We start from the raw sequence: 25,302 nt of genomic DNA, 5'->3' as shown, positions 1-25,302 counted from the left end.
CAATAAAACCTGGGCATTCTTTTATGATCACCCTGTATGTATGTATGTATGTATGTATGTATGTATGTATGTATGTATGTATGTATGTATGTATGTATGTATGTATGTATGTATGAGATTGTTTATATATTTAGTCATATGTATCCAAAATTTCCAGTATAATTATATAGATGTGTGAAAAACTATAAAATGGAAGGTTTTTTAATGTTGATTGGGTGTAGGGGTTGTGTTAGGGGTTGTGTTGTGTGTAGGGGTTGTGTTGGGGGTTGTGTTAGAGGTTGTGTTGTGTGTAGGGGTTGTGTTGTATGTAGGAGTTGTGTTGGGGGTTGCAAAGGTGGTGGTTGTGAGTAGGGGCTGTGTGGATGGGTAAGGCATTATATTAACTCCACAGCAGCTCCTCGACCCTCTAATTGCCAAGCATGACGTGTTAACCCTCATTAGGTCATTATGATACACCTCTGAGTGCTATATATATCTCACACCCGTCCTGTTCGTTTGTTTGTTTGTTTGTATGTATGTTTGTTTGTTTTAACTTGTTTGGTACGAATCTTTCACTAGGGGCGCTGGTCTAGAATGCTGCCAGTTGTTGTGTGACAGTTTATCGGTATTGTCACCTCGCTATTACACATTAAGTTAGATTATTACAATGAAAACAACTAAATTGAAATAATCTCTTTGGTAAATTAGTAGATAGTTTAATGTAAAAAGTGTAAAATAAATAGTCGATAATGGTGTAAAAGTGTAAAATAATTAGAAGATAGTTTAATAGATGGTGTAAAAAGTGTAAAATATTGTACCCTGAGAACAGTGAGAGCCGCAGGTTGAAGACATGGACTGTATACTGTACTTGTTTTCATAAAGGTTAGAAAAATGACTTTGACAATAACCGTTAAAGGGGAGAACGAGCAAGAGGAAAACATCACCTCAAACTTTCATCAATCAGGTGAATCTAGAGCACTCAATGATCGCCTGACGGTCTCTCCCCAGCCACCAGCCGCTCGTCAACTTGTGTCAGGAGAAAAGGAAGGAAGGAGGGATGGAAGGAAGGAGGGAGGGAAGGAAGGAGGGAGGGAAGGAGTGAAGGAAGGGAGGGAGATGGGTGTTCCTAGGTGTGCAGTAGTGTTATCTCCCTTTAACACGCTCCCTGGCATGTGTCTGGCAGGAATTATGACGTGTCTCTCAGATGTCAACTTAGCGACCTCCACCAAAACACCGCTTTAACATATAACCCAAACTGTCCCGGGTAACAGTTTAGTAAACATTATAAATCATAAAACATAAATCATGACGTTAAAACTATAGTGATTATTTATGTTTGTGTTTAGTGATGAAACTCTTAACTGTAGTTTAGAATGTATAAATCACCTCAAGATCACACAGGTAAATTTAATTATATGACTAAAAGCATTATATTACCTGTTTGGGATTTTTATGTTATTATTAGGACAGAGTTGTAGAGTCAGCAAGTTGCGGGTTCCTTACCTTGGTAGTGAAGGGGGTGTTGGGGAAGCGGTTGACCATTTGTTCCCGACTGAGGTGCTTGAAGGATATAGAGTCCCTGGTCCACGTCCACAGGAAGTTCGGTTCCACGTTCCTCAGCAGCCTGGCCACCAAAGGGAGGTCCATATCACACAGTTCATACTCAATATAAGGGCAATACGGCTCTGGGGCGACCTGTGTCCCCTCCTCCCCCTCATCACCACCCTCCTCATCTCCCTTTAATTGAGTCTCTCCCTCCTCATTTTCTTTCACATCTTCCAAGTTTGTTTCTTCCTCTACAAGTGGTTCCTCATTATCGGTGTTGTCCACGTTGTCTTTTGTCTTCTTTGGAATGTGTGTTGTACTGTACTTAAATATGGTGGCGTTTTTCTCCGTTATGGATGATGCTAGTCCTTTCCGTATTTCAGAAGGCCCTAGTATGGCAGTGTTGAAACTATCACGGTTACTTACAAGCTGAGTGGGGTTAGTATCACCGGTCCCCTCTGTAATGCTGGAAGACTCCCCCGGTACCTGAGCCTCTTGACTGGAAGTGGGTATAGTTGGTGTGTGAGAGGCGGCGGCAGGCTGGGGAGGATTCTCATATTTGGTCGACACTATATTAGTTTCTACGTTGGAAGAACCTTGGTTGGCAGTGATCACTTTCTGTTGTTCCTCGTCCGTTTCTGATGATGATGATGATGATGATGATGAGGACGAAGGTGATGATGAAGATGAGGATGATGGTGATGATGATGATTGTGGTGGTGGTGGTGATGATGACTTATCTGGGGAGAGGGGTGATGAATCTGATGATGTTTGTTGTGGTGGAACAGCGTCGTCAGCAGCAGTGTTGTCCTGGGCGGGGTCGTTGACATCCTCTATGTCACCTTTGACCTCCTCGTCTTGGCCGCTGCGGGTGGATGCTGACCCATTACGACCTGGCTGTGCTGATGACCCACTACTGGTGGAGATGTGGTTGGAGGCGGCGGTGGTGGTGATGGAAGGAGTGAAGGACGCCTGGTAGCCCACGTGAGGACACACACAGTTGTTGGGGTGCGGGTTGACGTAAGGAACACTGTGCTGTATTTTCTCCACCCATCCACGTCTCCTCAGTGCATCTTTAATGGCGGGGAAGTACCCGAATATGGAGAACACGCGGCCCTCCTGCACAGAAGAGTGACATAGTGTTACTGCAGGGAAAATATTATCATGATAACTATACATTAGTTACACCGTGAAAAATGTTTCATGTTGTTATGAGATAATGTTTAAGAAAGTGCAATATATATATCACATTTACGTGATAAATAATGTATGTGTGGTTACTTACCATTATTGCTCTTTCTGTAAACACCTTCACCTTCCTGATCTGCTCGGAGGACATCTGTTTTGAGCGAGGAGAGATTCCCCCTAGGGAGGTGGAGGACCCCTTCCTCCCTGGTGATCTGGGCAGTGCCGGGCTGTTAGGTGCCAGGCCCGGCTCTCCTCCTCCTGCTGCTGCTACTCCACCCGCTACACACCGACCATTGGGGTGTCTGTGGCGAGGACGTGGGGAGGACCCTGGGGGACTCAGGGATGATGAGAGTTTCTTCTGTGGGGAGCCAGAGTCCCTGCACGACCCACTACTGTTTTTGCTCTTATTGTTCTGACTCTTGGCGGAGTGACTCTTGGAGGCGGAGTTACACGTCTTAGCTGTGGTGGTCACGGCTGAGGTAACGAGAGGCGCCATTGTGTTCTTCCTCGACACTTTTGTTAAAGATTCACATTTAGAACACGTGATTTTGGAGAAGACGTTCTTAGAGAACTTGGACTGCGGTAGTTTCTGGCTCACTGTTATTGATGAAGAGGAAGATGTTGATGATGCTGATGTGAATTTATCTTTACCTTCTGAGGTCTTCACTGAGCCGCTCGTGTTGACGGAGTTCTCGTACTTGGTTTGAGTCATAGTAAATTCTTCTGATATTTTTTTCACGTGTCGTCGTACTGCGGTTGATGGTCGAATGTTTCCCTTCGCTTTTAGTTCTTTTTTGTAGAATTTTGTGGTTCTCTTCCAGTCTTTGTTGTTGAGGTGGGTGGAGTCTTCGAGGCCGTGAGCGCTCTGAGTGGCTGAGTTGAGAGCTAAGTAGTCTATGGTGGGCCGGATCTCTATGTTGTTGAAGGGAATCTTCCCGTGTCTTAACAGTGGGTTGAGTTGTGTTGTTGATGATCCGAAGTGCTCTTGCATCTTGATAGCTCTTCCTGGGATGGCTACCTTCATTATTTGATTTTGTCAGATTATCATAAAAAATAAATGTGAAATTAATTTATTTTGTCCAATTTAACCCTATCGTATAACTGCGTCATCTACCCTGTGTGATCTGCTGATGGAGAACTTCACTTAACGAAAAAACTCATTTCGTAGATAATAACGACGAGTATCAGAGCTGTGTTGCCAGCGGGCCTCTGTTGCCCTTCTACAGGTCATAGCGGTAGTGGCTGACACGCACACGGCCGATGACCTCTCAGTATGAGGGGGAGGGGGAGTCAGTGGCCTCGACTGTACTCGGCAGGCCTATAGGGGCGACCTGGCTGGGGGTAGGCCTCCTTGTTCCTGTGCTGGGTAACACAGTGAGAAGACGCCTTATCTCTGCGGTGTGAGAGACAGTAGCGGCAGGGGGATTCCTGCGGCGTGAGGATGGTCCAGGCACATAGCGGCGCCGGGTGTGTGTGAGCCGTGAGGTGAGGCCCTCACACTGGATCCTCCCGACACTCACCACTTCTCCCTCACAACACATTCAGCATGGTGACGCTCTCGCCCTCACACCTCGACGTATTTCCTGAAAGAAAAAAAACAATACTCATTAAAATTACTTTATTACACTACACTATAACCCTGAGTCTTATTAAGGCAGTATAAGTCATCCCAAATTTAAATAAACACCTATACACAATTCATTATTTACATGAAATTATTGAAATACTTATACAGATATCACTCTAGTGTATTAATTAAACTGCATTATATATCTGCCGGGAGTGTTTCAGTGTATTGGGATATATTACTTATAAGACTCAACCGTGTGTTCAGAAATATTGTTTTAGTGAAGCGGAATATGTGTGAGGCTGTCAAGTGATTGAGACACTACCATAAGGTTTATTTTACACCAGCTGGACCATGATGACCAGCTGGACCATGGTGACCAGCTGGACCATGGTGACCAGCTGGACCATGGTGACCAGCTGGACCATGATGACCAGCTGGACCATGGTGACCAGCTGGACCATGATGACCAGCTGGACCATGGTGACCAGCTGGACCATGGTGTCCAGCTGGACCATGGTGTCCAGCTGGACCATGGTGACCAGCTGGACCATGGTGACCAGCTGGACCATGATGACCAGCTGGACCATGGTGACCAGCTGGACCATGATGACCAGCTGGACCATGGTGACCAGCTGGACCATGGTGTCCAGCTGGACCATGGTGTCCAGCTGGACCATGGTGACCAGCTGGACCATGATGACTAGCTGGACCATGGTGACCAGCTGGACCATGGTGACCAGCTGGACCATGATGACCAGCTGGACCATGGTGACCAGCTGGACCATGATGACCAGCTGGACCATGGTGACCAGCTGGACCATGGTGTCCAGCTGGACCATGGTGTCCAGCTGGACCATGATGACCAGCTGGACCATGGTGACCAGCTGGACCATGATGACCAGCTGGACCATGGTGACCAGCTGGACCATGGTGTCCAGCTGGACCATGGTGTCCAGCTGGACCATGGTGTCCAGCTGGACCATGGTGACCAGCTGGACCATGGTGACCAGCTGGATCATGGTGACCAGCTGGATCATGGTGACCAGCTGGACCATGGTTACCAACTAGACCATGGTGACCAGCTGGACCATGGTTACCAACTAGACCATGGTGACCAGCTGGACCATGATGACCAGCTGGACCATGGTGACCAGCTGGACTATGATGACCAGCTGGACCATGGTGACCAGCAAATAAGATAACACTGGTTCAAGGGATAAGATGGCGTACATTCACGATATTTCCTGACGAGAACAACAGGTAAAGATAACAATTGTATAAACTTGGGATATTTACTGAAAAGAAGAAGAGATAATACTTATATAAAAGAACAACTGCTGTATAATATCCTGAGATGATAATCACTCAAAAGAACAGTGAGTGTTGGGGTTAGCGTGACCCAGTTTCCAGGTTCGTGCTGTCAGCTGATCATGAGCGGTGATGCAATATTTACTAGCCGCCGTACCATAGCCCAGTTGGGTCGATACTGCCCGCCCCACCCAGCCCCGCCACCCTCACTATGTGTGGGCACGCACGCACCGCACGCCTCTCTTAAGAAACGTGCGTGTGTCTCAAGTGTGGGTGCATTTGTTTGTACAATCGGGTGCTTATAGTGTGTGTGTGTGTGTGTGGACGAGGACAGAATAAGGAGATTATAGGTGGGGAGGAAAAAGTGTCAGGAGTAGACGTGCACTCTGTGACCTGTTCCAACATAGGGGAAGGTGAGGGTGGGCCAGCGAGCCACCACCTGAAGACGGTTCTATGTCTGTGTCTCTCCATCTGTAGCCCTCCATCTTGTTGCATCTGCCGAATAAACACCGTAACGCTAACCTAACCTAACTTAACCTAACCTAACCTAACTTAACCTAACCTAACTTAACTTAACCTAACCTAAACCCCAGGTAACGTGTGGGTGTTTAATCATCAGGTGGTATAAGCTATGGGGATAATCTTCAGGTGATCCCATAATTACGAATTGTAGTGGATTGGTTAATTGGCTTTTCACTATACATCCACAACTCTACAAGATATCCTGATTCTCTCAAAGTTTGTCCAGTCTTCTCTCGTATAGTACCTCACGGCGCGGCGGGAGAAGCTATTACGGCCTTTGATGAGTCTAGTTATTACTGGAGGTGTGAAAGGACGTAAAGATAAGGTAATATTCAACAGCATGAGGAAGTAAGAACACCGCCCGCCCACGCTTCATCTTGCCCTATAGTCTTGAACAACTCAGATTAAGAGGCCAAATAGCGTCTTCACTTGCCCATCAGATAACTCGATTCCCCGCACTTATTACTGTTGCTGTCTCACAAAACTGCATTAACTTTTGATGGAGGTTAAAATATATCCAGGCAAAGAACAAGTCGTGAATCCCTTACCCGATGACAAGTGAAGAATTCTGAATGTTTTTGACCCTAAACGCTCTCCAAACATGGGGCTTTCTTGGTAATCTTTTCCACGATTTGTTTTCTGTTTGGTTGAGGTGAAAGTTTTGCATTACATGTTTAGGTCTGGTAAATATAAGTGAAGAACTGGATGTTGATTTATTGATTGTGTGTATGGAGGGCAGCCGAGGCCCTAATCAGGTGTGTCTGATGGGGTGAACTGAGTGAGTGTATGGTCGTTACTGTGGCGTTAAGGGGAGAGGCACAGTGTGACTCCTTCATTACACACACACACAGTGGAGAGGGATGGTGATAGTTACGTTATGTTAGATTAGATTAAGTTAGTTTAACGTTAAGTTAGTTTCAGGTCAGGTCAGGTAAGAAGTCAAGACAGCCGGAGCAATTGACCCTTTTGGGGGGGCTGCGTGTGGCACTCAGTCACTGGGTGCCTGGGGCCAACCTGTGCATGTTGAGGATAATGGAACCATCTCACAGGAATAGCCATTATATGATTTAATACACAACTGGTGACTAATGACCCCTGTTCTAGTCCATAATAATAATAATAATAATAATAATAACAAAAGTAATAATAAGGAAACCGTAATCTGCTATTTTCATCGATTATATACCAATTATTATCACGACCATTAATAATTCATAAAAAGAAAAAATTACTACGCTTTGTGTCAATATTTAATTTTTTGGTATATAATGTTAGTGTTGGTGTTTACAATACGTGGTCACGAGTAAGACGTGTGGATGAAAGTACATATATTTTTAGCTTGAATTAGTATGAAATTCCTGTTATTATTATTATTATTATTATTATTATTATTATTATTATTATTATTATAATTATTATTATTACTATTATTATTATTATTATTACAGTATTATTATAGTTATTATTACAGTGACGGTTGTGTTGTACTCAAATAATTGAAGGTCATTCATCGGTGACAGTCGGACCCATCACTGACTGACTATACAATAGCAGGTTCTCGCCTTGGGTGTTGAGTGATCGTGAAATTCGATAAAATGAAAAGTAAAAAACTGACTAGTGACGAGTGGAGTGATGGAGGACTATCTAAACATAACAGTGATCCCAAGTGAGTTCATCCCGGGGGTTGTATGTAGAGAGATTTTCAAGTCAAGCCTTTTGATGTGAGACATTATCAGATTATGTTTTACCTACCTGGCTATATTTTATATATATATATATATATATATATATATATATATATATATATATATATATATATATATAAATATTAGACATGGACTCTTTAAACGTAGTCTGTTGAGTAAAGCAAAAGTATTTCTAAACAACAACGAAGGTAGGGCAGGTGTAAGGCTGCCAGTTGCTGACTACCTAGTGAAACACACACACACACACACACACACACAGGTACTTGCAAATAAATTACTGTAGGTGCGCGTGATCCAGGTACCTGTGTAGGTGTGACCAGGTGACCTGCCAGGTGAGGTAGACGCCACTCCTGTGTCGACGTCACCCGCCTCCGTTGATGACATGTGTTGCTCCCTTCCCTCACCCCTACCTATACTGTAGTGTGAGTGACCCCAAGTGATGAGTGTACCCGAGGCGGCGGTGAGTGTACCCGGGGCGGCGGTGAGTGTACCCGGGGCGGCGGTGAGTGTACCCGGGGCGGCGGTGAGGACGTGTTGTGGCTCGCCCCGGGGTAAGTGACTCACTGTGAGGAGCTGCGTTATCTTACTCCCCCAAAAACTAACCTAATCTGTGTGTAATATAAAAACCACCTTAAAGTGATCATTACTAACCAGTCAGTGAATGAAACTTCCTGTGTGGAAATAATTACTTGTTTTTGTTTTATACCGACAACCAGATGGCAGAGTAAAGACACATTTCCCTCTGACTCTGACACTACAAACACTTATTGTTCTTTACGTGTTAAATACCGCGTTATTATTTCCACCGTGTAAACATAGTGTGCCAGTCTTCGTTAGTAAATTACTCTCTTCTGTATCAACACAATTAAGTCATCAATGTTACCAGCCAGCCAACAGATGGTCATTATGATTTAATTACTGAACTTTGCCTCTGTTGTTGTCTCCACTTTCACATTGATGACGTGAGAGTTCACAATCCGGGATAATACTGTACTTGTCACTACAGTAGTTTGTAATAAAATAAATAAATATGGCAACCTTTAATATAGGAATGCATTTTAGGGATTCCTGAAGATTAAGCTAACCTAACCTAACTTAACCTAACCCAGCAACCGGCCTCACACACACCCACACACACACACACACACACACACACAGGGGGGATGTAGTAGTGAGCTCTTTAATGATAATGAGGGGAACATGACGAGAGAAGCGACGTCATGGCAGTGTCAAGTCATGGAGGCAGTGAGACCATGCGGGTGTGGTGCGTGTTAGGTTAGGTTAGGTTAGATTAGGTTTTAATGTGCTTTAGATGTCTTATTCCACCACAGTGTTAACTTACATATATAAAACTGTAAACCTCGGAGTGTGTGTGTAGTGACATAGGTGGTGAAGGAATGGGTTATGGTGTCTCGGTGTTTATGGTATAGGAAAAAGAGTTGTTCCTTAGTGTTTATGGTGTTAGAAAACGGGTTGTGGTGTCTTAGTGTTTAAAGAGCAAGAAACCGGTTGTTCCTTCTGCAGGTTGAGACTATAGATCAAACGGCAAGATATCACGGTGTTGGTCAGGCGGATCAAACCCCCTCCTGATAGTTTCTGTTATTAAAGAGGATTAAACTCCCTTCTTGTTTATGTCTCAGATTATAGACACAAGACTTATGGGTGGTGAAGCATTAAGCCGTGTTGTGTATCGTCTGCCGTGACCCCATTGCTATCAGCTAGAGGCTCACTCAGAGGATAAGTGTCGCTCGTGTGATGGAGGAGGGTGTTGTAGGGCCCTGTGAGGTGGGTGTCAAGTGTGCCATGTAAGGTGTAGATTATTATTATGAGTTCGTCACTTGTTATAGATGACACAAAGAGCCATCGTGTGTGTGTGTGTGTGTCCTGGGCTTATGATAGATCGTCTTGAGCCTTGGGTGATGAAGAGGTTTGGACCCTTTTATGATGGCTGTCGTGGGGGCGTCTTACTGTTTACATCTGAGAGAGTTTGCCATCATGCAGTTCAAGAATAGAGAATATTTACCCAACATTTCTCTGTCATTGTTTTGTCTCTTGACTTGGGTGAACGTATCATTTAAGAAAGTTTCGATATAATTCCAGTATTATTTTCAGATATTAAATTTGTGTTAAAGTCAATAAATCAAATACATTTACATCTTCAGTTAAGAGAATTATCAACCTTGTCAACGTTTTAAGAATCTAACTCCACGATTCTTGGTTTTAACTCCCACATCGACCTGAGTTCTGTGTATTCAGTAGTAATATATTGTCCTTCACCCCATAATCATCTTTGAGTCTAACAGAATGATACTTACAGCACATTATTTAGCTCTCACCTCTAAGTATAAATGTTGGGTAAAGTGGCCACTACCAGTAACTCACAACAGGTAAGTTATAAATTACCATCAACAGGTAAGTTATAAATTACCATCAACAGGTAAGTTATAAATTACCATCAACAGGTAAAAGTACAAGGGAAGAGTAAGAGGTGGTGGTTTGATTACTACAATGGCTCCTCCGTCCTCTCCTACACGATACACATACACTATAGTAGGTGGGTAGGTTAGGTTAGTGTTAGGTTGGAGATTGGTTCGTTTTGGTTAGACTAGGTTGGAGATAGGTTCGTTTTGGTTAGACTAGGTTGTAGATTGGTTCGTTTTGGTTAGACTAGGTTGGAGATTGGTTCGTTTTGGTTAGACTAGGTTGTAGATTGGTTCGTTTTGGTTAGACTAGGTTGGAGATAGGTTCGTTTTGGTTAGAATTAAGTTAGAGATGGGTTGGATAGGTTAGATTAGGTAAGGAGTGAGTTTCGCTATGTTAGGTTAGGTTAGGTTAGGTATGGGTAGTATGAACAACCAGGATGAGAAATGAGGTAGGTGTAGGGGAGGGTTAACACATACACACACCACAACTACAACATCATTTATCATTATTTTGCTCTCTCTCTCTCTCTCTCTCTCTCTCTCTCTTTATCTCCTCTTTTCTGTTTCTCTCTTTATCTTTCCCACTCTCTTAAATGAAGTGCTGTGGTGAAGCTATATGTGCTAGTCTCTCTCTCTCTCTCTCTCCTCTCTCAGACACATTACCACACCTGGACGTCCTTCATCGTATAGTAAACACCGCCTCCACCCAGACCTTAAGATTAGTTCCTTGCTTATTTCACCTGAAGATTGAACACCCTAACTTTAACCTAACCTAACTTGAGGATTAGTTCCCTGCTTATTTCACCTGAAGATTGAGCACCCTAACTTTAACCTAACCTAACTTAAGGATTCGTTTAGATTAGATTAGGTTAGGTTGAGTTATATTAGGCTAGGTTGGGTTAGGTTAGGTTGAGTTATATTAGGCTAGGTTGGGTTAGGTTAGGTTGAGTTATATTAGGCTAGGTTGGGTTAGGTTAGGTTGAGTTATATTAGGCTAGGTTGGGTTAGGTTAGGTTGAGTTATATTATTAGGCTAGGTTGGGTTGGGTTAGGTTGAGTTATATTAGGCTAGGTTGGGTTGGGATTAGGTTGAGTTATATTAGGCTAGGTTGGGTTAGGTTAGGTTAGAGTTATGTTAGGCTAGGTTGGGTTAGGTTAGGTTGAGTTATATTGGGCTACAGGTTGGGTTGGGTTAGGTTGAGGTTATATTAGGCTAGGTTGGGTTGAGTTAGGTTGGAGTTTATATTAGGCTAGGTTGGGTTAGGTTGGGATTGAGTTATATTTGGCTAGGTTGGGTTAGGTTAGGTTGAGTTATATTAGGCTAGGTTGGGTTAGGTTAGGTTGAGTTATATTAGGCTAGGTTGGGTTAGAGTTGGGATTTGAGTTATATTAGGCTAGGTTGGGTTAGGTTGGGTTGGAGTTATATTAGGCTAGGTTGGGTTAGGTTGGGTTGGGTTATATTAGGCTAAGGTTGGGTTGGGTTAGGTTAGGTTGAGTTATATTAGGCTAGGTTGGGTTAGGTTAGGTTGAGTTATATTAGGCTAGATTGGGTTAGGTTAGGTTGAGTTATATTAGGCTAGGTTGGGTTAGGTTAGGTTATCGTTAACGTTTTAATTATCAGGGAAAATAACCAGGGGGATAATCTTCAGGTGATCCCATTAATCGTCCACGATATCCATGATCCGGAGGGAAGGGAATTTCTGCTGGTCGCCATGAGTGAGTTGAGGTCAAGCCAGGGTAATGGGCGGGGCGGGGCGTGGGGGGAGGCGAGGCTGGACGGGAAGTGACGGGGAGCGAGGCGCAGCTGGACGGGGGCGTCACGGAGTGTGGGGTGATGCTGGACGGGGCGTGGCGGGGCAGGCGCAGCTGGACAGGGCGTGGCGGAGTGTGGGAGGTGATGCTGGACGGGGCGTGGCGTGGGAGGAGGCGGGCGGGGCGGGGCGTGGGGGGAGGCGAGGCTGGACGGGAAGTGACGGGGAGCGAGGCGCAGCTGGACGGGGGCGTCACGGAGTGTGGGGTGATGCTGGACGGGGCGTGGCGGGGTGTGGGGCGTGGCGAGGTGCAGGAAGAAGGTGCGTGTGGTGGGGTCTGCATTAAACTGGCAGTGTGGCGGCAGTTTATTTGCTTGCTCGGGGTTTAAAACTGCACAATTTGGCTTAGGCTGTGATGTACGAGGCGAGATTTCAGACTGCTATAAATTAATTGTTTCGTACTCCACAGATTCCCGAGTTAGACCGTATGACATTGTTGCTTGGGGTCACCTGAAGAATAGCCCCCCCCCCCAGCTTATTATACCTCAAGATTAAATGTCCGAATTAAACCCTAACCTAACCTAACATAAGCCTCAAGTTAAATGAATAACTAATATCAAACTAATTTGCCTAGCAAAGATGGCTAAGCTTAATTCACCTAAAGTTTAATCACGGTAACTGTAACCTAATCTAATCTAACTTGAAAGGTTAGGTTAGGTTAGGTTAGTTTGGATAAAGTTAGATTAGGTTAGAATAAGTTAGAATAGGTTAGGTTAGATTAGATTAGGTTAGGTTAGCGCTAGGGTGTTTAATTAATCCTCAGGTGAAATAAACTTAGGGTGTCTAATCTTCATGTGATCCGGTGTTGTTGTTTTTTCAGGATGGTCGTGGACGGAGAGGCACAATCATCCTGGGGTTTAAATTAGTAAATGTTATACACTATACATAATTACTACGTGTATCAAGATTATAACTCGGTATTAAAGGGTACGTCTGAGCTCCCGTACGCACAATAATATACGCTCTCAAAAGGTTTAGAATAAATTGTTTTTATGAGTGTGTGTTACGTCCCTCATACACATTATAAGCATTTATAAAGAGATCGAGTTACATTAATTATTATGATCACGAGTCGTTATTGTCAAGGGTGAATTATTTATATTTGTGTGTCTCTTGCAAACTTTTTTTTCAATTATTATTATTTTTTTTTTCAAAGTAATGATTTTTTTTAAGTAGATTCTGTAATGGGAAATAAATCACTAAGCTTAACCTATCCTGATGCTGATTTAATCTAGGTTAGGTTAGGTTAAGTTAGGGTAGGGTAAGGCTTGATAGGTTTAGTAGGTTAGGATAGGGTAAGGTAAGGTCTTGATAGCTTTGGTAGGTTAGGTTAGGATAGGTTAGGTTAGGTTAGGTTAGGTTAGGTTAGGTTAGGTTAGGATAGGGTAGGGTAGGGTAAGGTCTTGATAGCTTTGGTAGGTTAGGTTAGGATAGGGTAAGTTTGGTTAAGGCATGGTAGCTTTGGTTAGGTTAGGTTAGGATAGGGTAAGTTTGGTTAAGGCATGGTAGCTTTGGTTAGGTTAGGTTAGGTTAGGCCTATCATTCAACCCATGACGACAGCTACACCCTACCCACGCTTTTTTCACACTTACATCCTACACCTTACAAACACCTACACACCCTATCCACACCCACAGATCATCCGCACCTATACCCACCCACACACACTTACACTTAACCCACACCCACATCCAAACCCAGCCAATAGAACCATTAGCACCCGTAGGACCTGAAAGTGTGTGTGTGTGTGTGTGTGTTTCTGTGAGTGTAGGCATAGGTAACGAGCAGTTAACAAGTAACCCAATTGACGGCTACAGGAACAAAACTATAAAACATTTAAAGTTAGTTAGCTACTATAGTCTTCACTCCTCATTAACCCTCATTAACCCTCATTAACCCTCACTACCTCTCTCTAACTCAGGGTAAACGTGGCTGAATATTTTTTACTTGAGAATATCTTTTTTTTTTTTGTCTGTGGTTAGGTTAGGTTTAGTTTGTTGTGGGATAAATTGTTTTCTTTGGGGGGTGAGGAGAGATTGAGAAGGGTGTCAGGTGGAGGTAATCTATATAAGAGAATCAGGTATGTTGTTTTCTGTACTGTGTGTTGGTAATGAAATTAACTCTCTTTCTCTTAGTCTCTGTCTTTCTCTTTTTCGTTATCTCTTTCTGCATCTATCTCGCTTTACACACACACACACACACACACACACACTACAATCACAAAACACAAACATTTAATCTCACATCTGCCATAGTAATAGTCAAACTTTTTTTTTACATACGTCCCCCATTGGAAACCTTTTAACAACGCTCTGGTAAACAAAATATAGAATACAAAATACATTATTAACCTTTCTGTACACGAATAACATTTTTCACCCTTTTAGTGTTGTGAATAGTATAATACAACCAGCATTCACCTGTATTCAATTCTCTATTGAATTCCCTCCTCACCTGTCTGGTCATCAGGCTCGCGGGGATGTGGTGTAGAGTTCGTGGATGTTTTTACCTGATATGGATTTTTTTTCCTCATTATTTATGGATCACCGCGACTGCCTGCTGGTGAAGAGGTCTCTGTGGGTTGATAGCTTTTCAGTAGACTACCTTAGAGGTATTGTGTTGTGTGGTGGGTGTTATTAGTGTTGTTCAGTGTGTTGTGTGGGTCACCTTGTTGTAGTACTAGTGTTGTGTAGTGTGGTGTTGCTAGCACTAGGAGGGTGTGGTGTCATCAGATATAATTACTACTGCACCCTTTCATTACAGGTGTACTTCATCATGACAGGTGTACATGCCAGTGAAGATTATATGAGTGACTTATGTTTACACACACACACAGGCTGCGTTACTGTGTGTTATCAGGTAAGGTCAAGTCAAGGCAACTTTGGGTCAATAAAGTACTAAAATGTCAATTGATGGGTCTTCTGTGGCAGCCTCCTGAGTCATGCTACCTTGACCTGTACGCCACTGTAGGCAGAAGGCAGGGGGTGGGTGAACGTCAGTGCAGGCAGAGGGTAGGTGGGTGAACGTCAGTGCAGGCAGAGAGTGGGTGAACGTCAGTGCAGGCAGAGGGTAGGTGGGTGAACGTCAGTGCAGGCAGAGAGTAGGTGAACACGTTTATCTGACGGGGGATCATAAAAGTGTCATCACAGGACGGAGGGGAACGACAGGCACTACTGATTGCTCTTGCTGGCGATGTGTGTGTGTGTGTGTGTGAGTTTGTATGGGGGCGAGTTTGTATGAGGACGATTTTATACGAGGGCGAGTTTTTACGAGGACGAGTTTGTATGAGGGCGAATTTGTACAGGAGCGAGTTTTCACGGGGGCGAATTATGTACTTATCATTGTGTTTGTTTGTCATGACCAACACCCTAAAGTAGCGTGAATATATTGGTACGTATAACTGATGTCTCTTGGCGTTCACACCTTCATGGGGAGAAAATATACAAACATCTCACCTTCTCTCACCTTCTCTCTTCCTCACGTTCCTCACCTAGACCCCAAGTTCACCAACCCGGAAGCTATATGTGAACGGGTTAAGCTTTCAACCACTGTCTTCACCCTTTTAAAGCTGACCTATCACTCTTTTGGCTATCAGCTTATTGTTAACTTTAAAGGCTAGCGAAAATAACAAAGATGAATAGATTCTTCTTTTATTAGGATCACCTGAAGCTTAAACACCCCAGAGGAAGAGGACTAGAACAGTATCGTGTGGTGAATATTGATTTATTCAAGGGATACAACACTGTCACGTGACCATAAATTACTGTTGTCCCCCTAAAGTACATTACATGCACACACTCTCCCACATGTATGACTGTGCGAATGTAAGTGAATGTCTTAATCTCAAGTGTACTCTGGGATTGTATTATACTGTATGTGTATGTGTAGTTGTATGATTAAAATATACATGTATACATTGTGTTTTAATTTACTAATGAATGTAATGTTTTGATGTGTGTGAGTATAATAAGGGTGTATGGTCTTTCCTGTGTGTGTGTAATTGGAAGCTGATTACCCATCATCTCGTCTCGCCAGGTGCACAGTGTCACGAGTTTCCATTAATTCCGTATTTTTAAGATCACACACACACACACACACACACACACAGAGCATGATATACAGACATGCACGCATTTACCGTGATAACTATAAAAATAAACACGCGTGCACACTTCTTGAGGGGAACGCATGAGGACACACACACACACACACACACACACACACACACACACACACACACACACACACACGTAGTTTGAGCTTTTCCCCATCTAGTTATTATATATCATATTTGTATCACTTATGTTACTTGTATATTATTTGTGATTCGAAACCCATTCCCCAAATATGTAACTGTATATTTTCAGCCTTCTGGCTGCCAAGCTCTTTCAATAAACCGTTAATTATTATTATTTTTATTACACAGGACCCCAGGTGGATGTGTAAATAGGGTAACTGAACGACTGTGGATAAAAACTTGGCGGGAATGTGCATAAGCGCGCCTTTAATTATGACTTCCTGCCGCTGTTTGAACCCCTAGGCAACCACTGTGGGGTTCGGGTTCACTGAGGGTCGTGTGAACCTTAATGTAAACCCTTACGTTACCAATGTGGGGTTCGGGTTCACTGAGGGTCGTGTGAACCTTAATGTAAACCCTTACGTTACCAATGTGGGGTTCAAGTGATTTTCTAAAAGTCGTTTGAAACTTGGTGGTGTAAACCCTAAGATTTAAGTTATATCTCCAAAAAATAATCATTAGTAGTTATGTTAGATTACGTTAGATTACGTTAGGTTATATTAGGTTAACTTTGATTATATTAGGTTAGGTTAAATCAGATTAAGTTTGTTTAGCTCAGGTAGCTTAGGAGTTAATCTTCATATGACCCTCATTAGTACACTGAGACTCTACCTCTAGATACGTTCACCCTTAACAGACAAAATCATCGTCAAACATTTTTCTACAAGATTTTCTTAATGTTTACTTTATCTGGTGTTAAGGGAAGGTATCTAGTTCAGGTAGAGTCTTAGTGTAATTATGATGTTATTCTTAGATGGTAATTTTTTGTATTTTAGCTTTAGTCAACTACTTAAGGGTATTTTTTAATTCTGATCTTACGAGAGATAGTCATCGTGTAGACCGTGTGAGCCTGGGACCGTGTGAACCTGAGACCGTGTGAACCTGAGACCGTGTGTACCTGAGCCCGTGTGAATCTCAGTCCATGTGAATCTGAGACCATGTGAACCTGAGACCGTGTGAACCTGAGACCACGTGATCCTGAGGCCGTGTGTACCTGAGACCGTGTGAACCTGAGACCATGTGAACCTAAGACCTGGTTTACTACACTATAAGGAATTCATTTGAGGAAGTTTTGTGGATTAATCTGGATTTTGGCAACAGTTTCACGTCATCAATGGTGGCTATATGGTTAGGTTAAGTTACGTTAAGTGAGGTTAGGTTAGGTCAGGTCAGGTCAGGTCAGGTCAGACAAAGTTCTCTATTGATTCTCAGGTCGGGTCTGTGCTGTGTGAAAACTGTACTAAAAATAGAAATTCAATGACCACTCGATGACGTCAAGATCCAAGTGCAGGTGTTTGAGGCAGGTGTAGTGAGTGTTGGTACAGGTGTATGAGACAGATGTAGTATATGCTGGTACAGGTGTAATGACTACTAATGACATTCTTTCACTTGTGTTCATGAGGGCTTAATGAAGTAATTAATTTATCTCACCTATACATAGTACCTGGATGATTACCCTCATTACCATATATCTACGTCATTTATCTCAATATTTTCTATAGATCATTATAACACTATAGTAACCCAGGTGATGTTAGTAGATATAAGACCATCGGCCTCACTATAAGGATAACCGTGGCTTTGTTGGCCTGTGTTTTTGATCATGTTACAAATCCATCATTATTTTCTCACAATCACGTGATGGTGAGGATAGAAGGTGACCTCATCATCATCATCATCATCATCACCTGACATAAGCAAGACATGTTCCTCTCTCGTGATACATCATAATCTGTCTCCGTGGTGGTTGAGTGACCTGTTGTGACTTGTTAAGAGATCAGGTCAAGGGTTCGAGATTGGCACGAAGAAGAGAGAGCGTGTGTGTGAAAAGAAGACGGATTAAATCTAACCTTAGCCAGACAGACAGACACACAACCTGAGTGGTATATTCGTTCTCCCAATAGGCAAGGTATAAAATAAAAATAGTAGCACTGCTCTTAGTCCACACCGTAACCCTTAAAAAGTGACACGAGAAATATTGATAAAGTCTTCGAGGGTCTTTGTACTTCCATTCTCTTTAATCGACCTTAAAACACGTACATGACACGGTACTTACAGCCTTAAACCAACCTTGAATCTACACGAATCAACAGAAGAGCATCGTTATGTAGCTTTTAGGGCAGTAGTCATCAGCAGTATTTGATATAATGACTAAATAAAGTTGTGTTTATGTTCCTCTCTCGGTTAGCGCTACAAGTGGCGTCGTACTGAGGCAACTGGGGGAGGGATGAGGGGGGAGGTGTAGGTGAGGGAGAGAGAGAGGGAGAAAGAGAGTAGTGGTGGGGCAGGTGAGGGAGAGATAGTGAGAGAGGAGGAAAGGTAATGGTATAGACTAGACGCCCGACTGAGCCTAGACTTAACTAAGGTAAGTGAGAAGTGCCAGGGAGCCGGAGACCTCACCTCAGTCCTACCCTATAAACACCTAATACCTTAACCCCGGGTAATCTACAGCAGGAACACTGTGAGCGACGCCCTTAGACTCAAGTGCCTCTCAAGTCCTCCCACGAGGCACAGTGACTTCCCCCCGCTTCTCCTCCTCTGGGATGAAATTGTATCGTAAATAAATCAACGGAATGACTCGAGGAAATTAGACTAAAAATAGAAATAAGTGATGTTTGGTAATGTTGAGATAATGTTACCTTTATTATGAGGATTAGCTGATGATGTGCGAGTGATGGTGGCGTGACTAGGTGTGCTCTCTCTCTCTCTCTCTCTCTCTCTCTCTCTCTCTCTCTCTCTCTCTCTCTCTACACACACAATACTACAGCTGCTCTTCGTGTTTCTTTACGTTCACTCAACCAAGAATTATGTAAACATTCGTATTTTAAAAAGACATCTATCTTCCTGGTATCAATCTGTCCATCTGTCCAAAGTCTACCTATCCTTCTGTCTATCTATAAGACTATGTATCTATTCACTATAACTATTCGTGAAATTTATCTATAATTCTTTCAAACTGTGACTACTTATGCCCAGTCCAAAATGAAAGCATCATTAAGTCATACCCAAGAGGTTTGAGTCATCGTATTCAAGAGGTTAAGTCATCGTATTCAAGGGTTAAATCATACTCAATGTGTTCGTTTATCGTCCTCGGGGGGTTAAATTATCGTACTCAAGGGGTTAAAGTTACCTTGGTATATAGGTAGTTATTGGAGGTGTAGTGTGTAAAAGGGTGCAGGTGAGAGTGTAACGAGTCATGCAGGGCGGCACCAAGGGCGAGGGTCTGCTATGGCGTGACGTGGAGGCCAAACCCGCCCAGCTGTCGGCGAGAGGTTCATCCTAATCCAATATTCTCCACCACTCTTAAGTTTGTAAATTATTAAAAAAAATCTAGGTTTATTTACATGTCTGCCAAAACCTATGCATTAGTTATAAAACACAAGCACTAACCCATTATTATTCCCGCCAAAACTAGATACAATGTTTATATATGACCAAAGTGAAGAATTGTTCATTTTACCGCCAAAACCAAACATGATTAAACTTCATTGTTATTAACATTAAAAAAAGACGTTAAGTTTGTAAATAATCAAAATTAAAATTCGTTAATATTCTCGCTAAAAAAACAGGTGTTCAGTAATAGTGTTAATTATAAAAATAAGCTTAAACAGAATGAGAACTGCCATAATGATAATAATTTATTTTATATATTATTTTCAATGTTTTACCTCTGTTGTTTGGTATAAAATATCTCTTAGCGGCTTAACGGACATTGCCACGAGATCATGCAAATAGTTTTTAATTTCTCCCTCGCTGTTGCTCTATAAAAATAAATTCAATGATGATAGTGGTGGTGGTAGTGGTGGTGATGATGGTGGTGGTGATGATGGTGGTGGTGATGATGGTGATGGTGGAGGTGTTGGTAGTAGTGGTGATTGCGCCAGCCAGCCCCAGTAATGTCACTGTAGCGCCACGCCCCTCGTCTACTTGACTATCCCATGACTCACCCACTTTTTACCCGACTCTTTACCCATCACCGGGACCCACACTTGGCGTCTGGATTTTGTTCATCGGCATAAATTTTGTGTACACTCATTCTTCCATGATCCAGGAATCACTCGGGGGTTTTCAGGTTCTCTAATGGTCAGCAAACTTCGTCAGCTGGCTGGGTGGTGTGTTCTCGTGTGTCCAGTGACGACCAGAGCCTTGAGGTGTGTTTGTCCAGGTGTAACATTATCTGCAAAATTATCTTACAGGCGACGTGTTCTTCAGGTAGAGGGAGGGGGGGGGCTAGGGGGGGTGGGATTGGAAGGGAGGAGGGTTTAGGAAGGGAAGAGGGGCTGGGAAGGGAGGAGGGGAGGTAGGGAACAGGGGCTGGGAAAGGGAAGAAGGACAGGGAAAGGTAAAGACAGGAAAGGGAAGGACAGGGGTAAGGGGGGAGGTCATCTCTCACGACCACCTATCATCAGTAACGTCTTTAAAAACACCAAATATGAAGACAATTTAGCTGTCACAACCCCCGAGGAACTTTATCCCGTGAGCCGCCCTGCTGTTAGGTACATATTTTACGATGGGTCGCCGGGGAAGATATGACTGCTTAAAACTTCCTCCTGTTGCCTGGTAAACATTTAATGATAAGCAGTGTAAATATACAGTAACTCTAAGCAGTGTAAATATACAGTAACTCTATCTTAGTAATTATCTCTCTCTCTCTCTCTCTCTCTCTCTCTCTCTCTCAATTCCCATGAAAGGATTTCTCTGTGTACGTTGCAGATTTTACACTTGTTATTATTATTCATTTCTATAAATCATAAAGTAGTGAAGATGATGTAGAATCTTAAGATGTGAAAAATAAATAATTACCCTAGAGGATGAAACCCCCTTTAGAATAACATGAATTATCAATGAATAATGTAAACAGTGAAAGACATATAGGTCAGGGTTATAACTAATGTTTATTTACCTCCACAGAAAGCATGCATGGCTGTGTGCTGAAGGCGGCGAAAGACGAACGCCAGATGTTGGTGAGTGCTCGTGCTGGCGTTGTTTGTATAGTAAGATAATTTTTTTTTGTTTTACTTTAAAGTATTGTGAGCGTTGTATTGTTTATATATACAAGACAGTGTATCTCTCTCTCTCTCTCTCTCTCTCTCTCTCTCTCTCTCTCTCTCTCTCTCTCTCTCTCTTTATCTTTATTTATCTATATCTATCAATTTATCTATATATCTATCTCTCTAGCTATCTTTATTTATCTATCTATCTATTTATCCATCTTTATCTATCTATCTATCTATATATCTATCTATCTATCCATCTACCTGGACCAAAACTATAGTACCAGGACCACAGAAAACAGTGTAGCCAGAACTCGCTGACTGAGGCCATATACAACCTGTAATTGTTTGTACGGAACTAATTCACCCCAGAACGATCTCTTTATTTTTCCGGGATGGCAACACTGGACAGGCAATCTTCACGATAGCTGAGGATAGGAGAGCAGGATAACAGGATAGGAGAGCAGGATAACAGGATAGGAGAGCAGGATAACAGGATAGGAGAGCAGGATAACAGGATAGGAAGGCAGGATAACAGGATCGGTGAGGATAACAAGCTAGGTGAGGGTAGGAGGTCAAGATAACAGGATAGGTTGGGGTTAGGAGGTTCAGGATAACATAAGATAGATGAGGATAGAACAGGATAACAGGATAGGTGGGGGTTAGGAGGTTCAGGATAACATAGGATAGAGGACAAAAGGATGGGTGATGTTCAGGATAGCAGGATGGGTAAAGGATAGCAGAGGACAGGTAACCTTTAGGATAGTGAGAGTAGTCCGGACAACACAGGACAAGAGCTGGATGGTCGTGGTAGTGGTCGTGGTAGTGGTGGTGGTCGTGGTAGTGGTGGTGGTCGTGGTAGTGGTCGTGGTAGTGGTGGTGGTGGTCGTGGTCGTGGTTAGTGGTGAGGTGGTGGTCATTGGTTTGTGTAGTGGTGGCGGTGGTCGTGTAGTAGTGGTGGTGATCATTAAGTAGTGGTGGTGGTCGTGGTCGTGGTCAGTGGTGGCGGTGGTGGTGTGGTGTAAAATCATAAGCTGCTGATGCGTGTGTGTGTGTGTGTGTGTACTCATCCCAGTCAAACAGTCCTTGATCATTGTCATTAACCATCTATGCCAGTTAAAAGGCTAAAGTCAAATGGACCAGTTAGTGATCCATCCAATCAGACGACACCCAGCCTGGAGTGGTTAGGTGTAATTAACTTATCTCTCTCTCTCTCTCTCTCTCTCTCTCTCTCCACCACAAAACTTTTACGTGTATTGCTTTGATTTCGGTAATATTGAGAGAGAGAGAGAGAGAGAGAGAGAGAGGCGTGACTAATGTTTCTCCGTCAGTGAGTGAGTGAATGAGTGATAAACCGAGTGAGTGACCGAGTGAATAACTGAATGGGTGAGTGAGTGAGTGAGTGACGTATAGCTAAGCAATTAATACTAAAACTCATAATCATTTAATACATTACTTAATAGCGACGTGTTGAGACGAGTTTAGGTGTGGCCACGCCTTCACACGCCAGCCCCAGACACTAGCGACCACGCCCACCTCACACCACACGCCTATTATGGCATACGGCAGCCCCCCACGCCTTCACAGTTACCTGAATGTGATGGGATCTTATATTGCTACTGAGACGCTGATTGATTATCACACCTGTATATGGTGCAAGTTACTTCTACTTTACATATAGCTATTAAGATCTCTCTCTCTCTCTCTCTCTCTCTCTCTCTCTCTCTCTCTCTCTCTCTCTCTCTCTCTCCTTTATGAAAATCTACCTAATCTTTCAATATCCAAGTCTTAGTACACGTAAGGGTTGTCTGTCAGTTTGTCTATCCAATTTGAGTCGTCTCCGTGTATGAGTGAGTTTGATTAAGTTCGATAAAAAATGGATTTCATCTTTATTTACCAGAATTTTTATATGTTAGGAATTAACTTTATTTACTTTTTTCTAATATTGGTGTTTAATATATAATCATTGACCTCTTGTTTATATTACAGTCCACTTAATTTGCTTATTTTAGACGTATTTATTCCCCCAACACACCTCAGGTCACCTACCACCATATTACTTAACTTTGCCCTGTAAGGTAAAAGCAACTGAGGCACTTTTTGCATGATCTACGTAAAAAAAAACACAAAAAGGGAGTCCTAACCAATCATCGTTTTACACCAGCCAATGACGTCTTCTTTAGCAATGTGTAGGTCAATAGGGAAGCTTATCTCAGGGCTGCAGGGTTCCCGAGCAAGCATCAGCTGGGGTGGGTGGAGTCTTTGAACGCGGGTCATACGAGGTGCTCAGCTGACTCATCCACCTATTTTTAGTCATCTTTCACACTATTCTTTTATCATCGTCATTATTACTCCCTTCACTGTTTAACTTAATTATTTCCTCTTTTATTATCCTTCAGCGAAATAGTTATGAAAATGTGAGAACAAACGGTTTTAATAGTATCGTATATATTATTATTATTTTTTAATTATTATTAATATTATTATTATTATTATTATTATTATTATTATTATTATTATTATTATTATTATCCTACGTACTATTAACATAATAAGTTATTTTTTATTGTATTGTTTTGGCAGGAAATTATAACTGGAGGAAAAAGTAATTTACACATACTGTAGAGGTACTGTGAATACGTCGTGTCTGGCTACATTGTGTACTGATAACAGGAGAGGATAGTTTATTATTCTTATCTTTTAACTGATAATGACGAGAGTAAAAGAGAGGATTGATGAAAGAGAGGATTGATGAAAGAGAATTGATGAGAGAGAATTGATGAGAGAGAAATTTGATGAAAGAGAGAATTGATGAAAACGAGGATTGATGAAAGATAATTAATGAAAAAGAATTGATGAGAGGGAATTGACGATAGAGAATTAATGAGAGAGGATTGATGTGAGAATTTTCGAGAAGTACTTTTTGTCATTTATGTCAAGTGTCTGTCAGTGGGAGCCGGGGCCAGGTGGTGTTACCGGGGCCAGGCAGGTGATGTTATACCGGGGCCAGGCAGGTGGTGTTACCGGGGCCAGGTGGTGTTACCGGGGCCAGGCAGGTGGTGTTATACCGGGGCCAGGCAGGTGGTGTTACCAGGGCCATGTAGTGTTACCAGGATCAGCTGGTGTTACCGGGGAAGGTAGTGTGACAAAAATTCTTCATCTTCACTTCTCCCACAGACCTGTTTTGGTTCTCGCTTCATCTAGTTCCCTGTGTGTGTGTGTGTATGTGTGTACGTGCGTGCGTGCGTGCGTGCGTGCGTGTTTGCGTGCATGCTTGCGTGTATAACTAGCATAATTTGACCTTCCGTTGTCAGCATATTTTCACTGAATATATCCTCTCTCAGTATACTTTTAAGAGATATCCGCAATGGACATATTTTATCGCTTTAACCAGTAGCCAGAATATTTTTTAACCGTTTCTTTATGAGTATATCCGTTTCCGGCCGTGTGCAGCATACTCAGAGCCATGCCAGCATATCGATGTATTATGTATGTATATCACGTCCCCGGGGGGTGTATGCTCAGGGGCCCTCATACCGTACGTGTCCATAATATCCGCCGTCGTATCGTCTCTTGTGACTTGCCTGCCTTGATGGAGCTCCTCTGTTTTTCTCTGTTTATTTTTTATCGAGGAATGTCTGTAGGTAGGTGTGTGTGTGTGTGTGTGTGTGTGTGTGTGTGTGAACGTGTTTGCGTGAGTGTGAATGTGAGTATGAGGAGGAACTGTGTGCAGTGAGCCACCCAGAGAGGATTACTGTCAACACGGGACGGTGACACACACACACACATACACACACCAGGACAATTGATCATAATTTAAAGTCGCTTCAACAATTCTCCTGAACATCACACGTCTTTGCCTCCATTGATACGGCTCTCTCTCTCTCTCTCTCTCTCTCTCTCTCTCTCTCTCTCTCTCTCTCTCTCTCTCTCTCTCTCTCTCTCTCTCCCTTCCCTTCC

The 25,302-nt window shown here is 42.9% G+C and overlaps 1 protein-coding gene across 4 annotated transcripts in view; it reads right to left on the bottom strand.

The window, feature by feature from the left end:
* LOC121872037 (tubulin monoglycylase TTLL3-like) overlaps positions 1–25,302 on the bottom strand; it is a 67,039-nt gene that overhangs the window by 25,812 nt on the left and 15,925 nt on the right. For 3 of the 4 annotated variants that reach the window (XM_042374685.1, XM_042374687.1, XM_042374688.1), the window contains exons 2-3: positions 2,810–4,295; positions 1,483–2,643 (exon numbers count right to left, since the gene is read on the bottom strand). In XM_042374685.1, the coding sequence (XP_042230619.1) occupies positions 1,483–2,643; positions 2,810–3,736 (2,088 nt within the window). In that variant the 5' untranslated portion in view covers positions 3,737–4,295. Of the gene's footprint in view, positions 1–1,482; positions 2,644–2,809; positions 4,296–22,798; positions 22,934–25,302 lie in introns of all 4 variants that reach the window. The other variant, XM_042374686.1, reaches the window with a different exon arrangement.

Source organism: Homarus americanus, unplaced genomic scaffold (genome assembly GCF_018991925.1).
Source record: "Homarus americanus isolate GMGI-L3 unplaced genomic scaffold, GMGI_Hamer_2.0 scaffold51476, whole genome shotgun sequence".
In the NCBI taxonomy this organism is placed as follows: domain Eukaryota; kingdom Metazoa; phylum Arthropoda; class Malacostraca; order Decapoda; family Nephropidae; genus Homarus; species Homarus americanus.
Note: the sequence above shows the minus strand (reverse complement) of the source record. Positions and strands in the feature narration are given on the sequence as shown.